This window comes from Leptonychotes weddellii, chromosome 1 (genome assembly GCF_054177405.1).
Source record: "Leptonychotes weddellii isolate Sample4059 chromosome 1, ASM5417740v2, whole genome shotgun sequence".
In the NCBI taxonomy this organism is placed as follows: Eukaryota; Metazoa; Chordata; class Mammalia; order Carnivora; family Phocidae; genus Leptonychotes; species Leptonychotes weddellii.
This window is the reverse complement of record NC_138369.1, coordinates 131162816-131168799: the sequence shown is the minus strand read 5'-3', so window position 1 is coordinate 131168799 and position 5984 is coordinate 131162816. Positions and strand designations below refer to the sequence as shown.

General features: G+C 53.7%; 1 protein-coding gene across 5 annotated transcripts in view; it reads right to left on the bottom strand.

Annotated features, from left to right (window-relative positions):
• Positions 1-5984, bottom strand: part of MYLK (myosin light chain kinase) — a 199012-nt gene that overhangs the window by 99595 nt on the left and 93433 nt on the right. For 4 of the 5 annotated variants that reach the window (XM_081832657.1, XM_081832667.1, XM_081832645.1 and 1 more), the window contains exon 11: positions 5271-5423. The exons of the other annotated variant lie outside the window; for it this stretch is intronic. In XM_081832657.1, the coding sequence (XP_081688783.1) occupies positions 5271-5423 (153 nt within the window). The remainder of the gene's footprint in view (positions 1-5270; positions 5424-5984) is intronic. 5 annotated transcript variants of the gene reach the window in all.

Here is a 5984-nt window from a genome sequence, read left to right as displayed (position 1 = left end):
GTGATTAACATAACAATAAAAAAAGAAGTGTGCAAGGAAAAGAACAAAAGGGAACAGTGACGTATGACATTCCCCAAAAGATCTCTGACCAGTAGTGGCAGAGTTGTTGGAGGGGAAGCAGGAATCACTGCAACCACAGCCTTCTGACTAACTCAGAAGTTAACAACCAAACTCTCAATGTAAAGGTACAGCAGCCAAGCACCCAGTGCTCCCTCCCGATGAGTGCTTGGAAACCACTGTCTCCACCATATGTGCGTAGCATGGATCATATTCTGCTGTTAGGGACCCAAGGCTGTAATTCTGATGGCATTCTTGACCAAGGACTCCAAGCAAGTAAATGACAGATAAGGCCAACAGTGGGCTGGAGAACTAGACAGTTCTGCCTCTCTAATTGTCCAATTAGTAAAACGAGGCCCCAGTTCTATGATATGGACACGTATGTACAAACATATACTCAGAAGTCTTCCTGCTACACGAAGAACCCACATGGTGCACAACCCCGTTTCTGTTGTATTCAAACTATATAAAACTAGAATATTGGTTATAAGATAACACATATCTACTTGCCTTCTTAGAATTTAAACGACTTTTGGGACAGATGTGGTGGGTGGGCTAAGGGTCTTAAGAGAAAAAAAATTAAAGCCGATGTTTATCCTTCAATACATTTCTCTTTAGTTAATATAACTACTAGAAATGTTTTCAGTGCTTGTAAGCTTATGGAGGGGAGAGTCCGTACCTGACACCATCAGACAGATTATATAACATCCTAAGTACCTGAGCATAACTTGGGAGAGAGGTGGGGGTGGGAAGCTGTCAGGGCTCCCAGCTATCCCACCGAGTGCCTGTCACTAACCTGAGAGTGAACTGGACTTCTACTGATGATCTAAGTTTCATTTTTTTACTCTAGATATCAGTTTCTTAAAAAATTTCCCGACATTTTATGTCCTTAGGTGCCTTTAGGAGGGCCCAGCAAGTCTTCAGTTAAATAAACACCATTAGACTGAGACACTAAAGTCAAAATGGGCACAGTTAGCAAGTTAGTAGATCTAGTCACTTAAGAATTTTAGCTTTTTTTTTTTTTTTTAAAGATTTTATTTATTTATTTGAGAGAGAGAACAAGATAGAGAGAACATGAGAGGGGGGAGGATCAGAGGCAGAAGCAGGCTGATGCGGGACTCGATCCCGGGACTCCGGGATCATGACCTGAGCCGAAGGCAGTCGCTTAACCAACTGAGCCACCCAGGCGCCCAAGAATTTTAGCTTTGACAAAGATACTCCAGGGGGAGATAAATTACAGTATTCTAGCCTGAGGAAGTCTCTCCCCCACCCCAATGACTCAGTCCAAATACACTGAAATATTTACTCTCCCTTGATCTTCCTGGGCTCTGCAGGAATTTGGATTAATCATCCTTTGGTCTCCGTCTTGGGTTGGGTTGGTGGGGAAAGGCTTTCATTGCCTGGTTAACTATTGGGGATTTTTTTAATCCTGGGGTGGGGGGAGGACAGAAGGAATATTTGTTGAGGGACTCTTGAGAGCTAGCTGGTGGGTTTCTTGCATACTCCAACAAGCACTGAGCCCCCAGGGAAGTCAAGAGGTAGAGGGACGCCCTGCTGCACGTCTAGGGAGGCTGCCTACCGCCATGTGCTTTCATCCATTCCCCGAACACCTGCTCACATAGCAGGCCCGGATCCATGTGCAATAATGAGTGAGACACGGTCCCTGCCTGCAGGGAGCTTACAGTCTCACAGAGAAGACAATTAAACAAGCAATTAGAGTGAAATCCCACAGTTAGAATAAAATGTGGGCTACTTCCCTAGCGGCCCTGCCTGAGGTGCCTCTGCCTCTCTCTGAACTCATTCTCACCTTCCTCCAGCCACCTGGTTATCTGGCTATTCCTTGAATAGGCTGACCTTGCTCCCAATTTTAGGGCCTTTGCACCTGCTGCCCCTCCCGCCTGGAGCACTCTTTCTCCAGCTCACTGAAGTCTCTGTTCAAAAGTCCCCTCCACCTAGAGCCTTCCTTCACCACACAATGTCCTCACCCATCCTCCAGAAGGATCCTTTCCACCCTTCTCGGTCAGTATTTGATTAAACTAGGTGCTGATTATGGTGTGTCTCCCCATCAGAACGCACGCGCCAGGAAGACAGAGCTTGTCTGTCCTGCTCACTGCGGCCTCCCCAGAATGATGTCTGGCCCAAAGCAGGGGCTCAGTACAGATTTGTTGGAAAATAAGCACAATGATAAGGGAGGCTCCCAGGGAGGGCTTCCTAAAGGAAACGACATTTGTTGGGGAGAGAGGCAGATTTTGGAGAAAGGGGTTGCAGAGGAGAGGAGACAGAGAAAGCTGGGTGAAGTGGCCGCAGAAATCACATCAGAGTGCTGGGCCAGCGATTTCTGGATGATTGCAAAACCTTGGCAAAAGGCTAACGAGGTGAGAAAGAGCACCCACACCTGGCGTTCTGCGGAGCATCGCCGGGATTCTCCACTGAGTGTGCCTGCAGCATGGCTGCCCTGGAAACGGCCCCCTCCCGGGAAAGCGGACAGCCGGGGCGCCCTGCTCAAGGGCGCCCTCTCGTGGCCACAGCCCCTACAATGGGGTCCTCCTCAGACTCTAGTGTCTGCGGGGTGCCTCCCTCCCTCTAGGATTCTGGGATTCTCGCCCTTACTAAAAGCAAACGAACAGGCACACAGATGGACAGACAACCTCCCACCCACTGTGGCAAAGCTGGTCCTTTGGTAAAACCACTTAGACTTGGCATTTTGAACGATTTTACCTTGTGTAAAATTTGGGGGGGGGTCCGTTGGACAATCATCACAACCGCACACACTGAGCCCTTCTTCGGTTCTGAGGACATGACGTGTATTTATTGACTTAATCCTCAGTACTGGGGACTGTGACTGTCAGTGTCCCCATTGCACAGAAGAGGAAGGCGAGGCCCGGGGGGGGAATGGCACCCCTGTGGCCAAGCGAGCTGGTGGTGCAGCAGGATGCACTCCCGGCCAGTCTGCTCCACGGCCAGGACGGGACTGGGGCTGGTGCCACACTGAGGGTTAACGGAAAGGCCAGGCCTTGGGCAGCGATGGAGGGGCCGGAACCATGCTGGGTACAGTGGGAACAAACGTCTCTCCTGCGGTCGCCCCGACCCCTCAGCCGCCCCCAGAGACCTGGAGCCCCAGGAGCTGCCAATGAAGTAAGAAAACCCCCACGGCTGAGGATGGTGCAGGACACGGCCTTGAGCTGCCCGAGCGCCTTGGGGCAGGGAGCCAGGGGGCGTCACTGTGCCAGGCTCAGCCCACCTCGCTCCTGTGCAGACAGCCCAGCCCTGCGGCCCGCACATGCGGCCACGTCTCTCAGCCTGCTTCACCATTTATGGTATCTGAGCCTCTGTTTGGCCTTCACAGGCCAGCAAATCCCCACACCGGGAGGGAGTTCTCACTCACGCAGGGCTGTTCTCAGAGAAAACCCAAAAGGTTCTGGCAGAGTTCTTGCTGGGGACCTGTTTCGGCTTTAAAACACGCTTGGATGGGCAGTCACCCAGGCCCTACTACTCCCACAGACCTGGGGACAAGGAGGACGCCCCCAAAGACTCCTTGATCCTTCATCTAGGGACCCCCCCCCCCCACCGAGGGACTATTAGCTCAGCTGGGTCTCTTTAATCCAATCTAAACCCAGGCAAGTGGGGACAGGCACTGGATTAGCAGGGCCACTGGCTGAAGCTAGCAGGGAGAGAGTCTTGGGCAACAGACCCATCACATGTCACTCTGGCCCTCTTGCCCGCTACTAGGCTTTGGAGTAGGCCACGTGGACCTCCAAGGAGAGCCCCCTGTTGGGAAAGTGAGGGCCGCTCCCCTGGCCCAAAAAGATGAAGCTCAGATCTCTTCTTGTTTCATTATCACAATTTCCTGAGGCCCCTTATTGAGCCATGAAAGGAGATCTGTGGGGACAAAGAGGATAGCTACGTCAGCCACAATTCTGGCTGACAGATTCCCAGGGGGCCAGAGTCAGGCTCCCACCTGGGTGTGAACAGCTTCCTGGAAGGAAGAGGAGGCAGGTGAGGACTCCATGCCAGAGCACTTCAGAGAAACGGGGGAGGCCCGGGAGTGTGCCCCTTGTTGGCAGAGAGCGTCACAGAGCCAGCGTCAGCACAAGGGGTGACACTGCCCAGCCTCCAGGGCTCAGGCTCCCCCTCTGGGCCGGTGGATTCACACTCTGGAACAGGGCAGGGCATAGGAATGAGCACAGGCTTGGAGTCATGAGGATCTGGGTCTGAAAGCCCAGTCTGACTTACCAGCTTGTGTGTTTAGGCAAGTCGCGTAAGCTTTCTGAGACCTCCAGACCCTTTCGTCTAAAATAAGGGCAAGCAGGGAGCGCACAGCCCTCCCCACGGCTGTTGAGGTCTAAATGAGAAAGTATTTAGTGCTGTACCCAGCACATGATTTTCCCCTTGTGCTTTTCAGTGAAACCAGGTCCTGTGGCTGCCCAGAAGGCAGCTGCTCACATTATTGGGAGACTCTCCCCAGGAGACCTGAACCCTGGGGGACAGAGGGAAGAGACATGGTCTCCTGCCAGCATGCTGGGAAAGCAGAGCCCCCAGGCCCCAGCCACACACAGGAGCGGGGGCCCAAGCCTGGCGGGGAGGATGGGGAGGCAGGCTTACCTGGACACCCTGGCCCCAGGGAGCATTCCCTGGGCACTGTCACCATGCCCGCCGACCCCACAGCCCAGACAGCTCTGTCTCGAGTGCCGTGACTCCCCTGGAACTTCCTGGGACTAAGGGCTCGGCGAGGATCAATGGATGAGCATGGTAATCAGATTACTGGACACCAGGCTGCTGATGTATGAAAACCAGCCTAGGCTGGTGGGGAGGAGCAGGGTCAGAAGGAAAAGGGGAACAACCTGGGACCCTCTCGAAGCCTCAGTACCAGCACTCTGTTACCCAGTGGCCCCCAGCATGGGAGGTGGCATTTGTGAGACCCCTAAGTCCTAAGGGGGTATGTGAGTACTCCTCCTGGGACATCTTTCAATGTGCGAGGACTTCTTCCTACCACACTGGAAGCTTCTTGAGCCGAGGGAGCCCTTGCCTCTTTCTCCTGCATCTTCCCTCAGCCCTGCTGGGGTGAGGGGGTGGGGAACGGGCCTTTGCCTTGTCACTGTGGACCTCCAGAGGCCATTTCCTCCACCTGCCTGCCTTCAGGTGCAGTGTGCTCTTTCTCCCAAGCAGATGTCTGCAGCAAAGGTGCTTCTAGAGAGGTGCCCAGAGGCTCCTACCATGGACAGTGACCCGGGCGCTGCAGGACGCCTGCCCCACGGTGTTCTTGGCCAGACAGGTGTAAGTGCCATCATCTTCCGGCAGGGCGTCCTGGATGTGGAGCTCGGCCACACCGGCCTCGCAGGACGAGTGAGCGTACTGGATGGGCTGCTCTGTGGAGGGAAGCACAGGAAGACTCAGGCCAGGGGGCTCCCAGTGCTGGGGCTACTGCTGTTATGTCACCATGCTCGCTCAGATCCACTGTGGGCTGACGACGTGTCAGGCCCTCCCCTAGCCAGCTGGACAGAGAAAGCAGATGTTCGGGAGGGAGATGGAAGAGAGGCAGTGGTTGTTGGGGTGCAGGAGCGAGGCTGGGGCTGGAAGGACTGTGGGGAGAGATTCTGGAGGCATTTCGAATGCAGGAGGGAAGGGGGCAGAGTTCTCTGCATTTTGTTTAAAGAAACAGTCCCCACATCCACAGCCTGGACTCCACAGAATTCTGAGCCTGGAAAGAATCTTACAGGGTCATCTGGCCCATAGCCCAGCCTCAGGCACAACAGGCCTCACCCAGACAACAGGAGGCTCCTGGCTCCTTTTAGACGTCTCCAGAAATAATGATTCCATTTCCCACTGCAGATATTCATCAGAAAGCAAGTGTGTGACCTCAACCTGATGCTGCAATTAGGTGCATTTTAGGGTTCATGGAAAAGATAAATATGGGAGGGGCGCCTGGG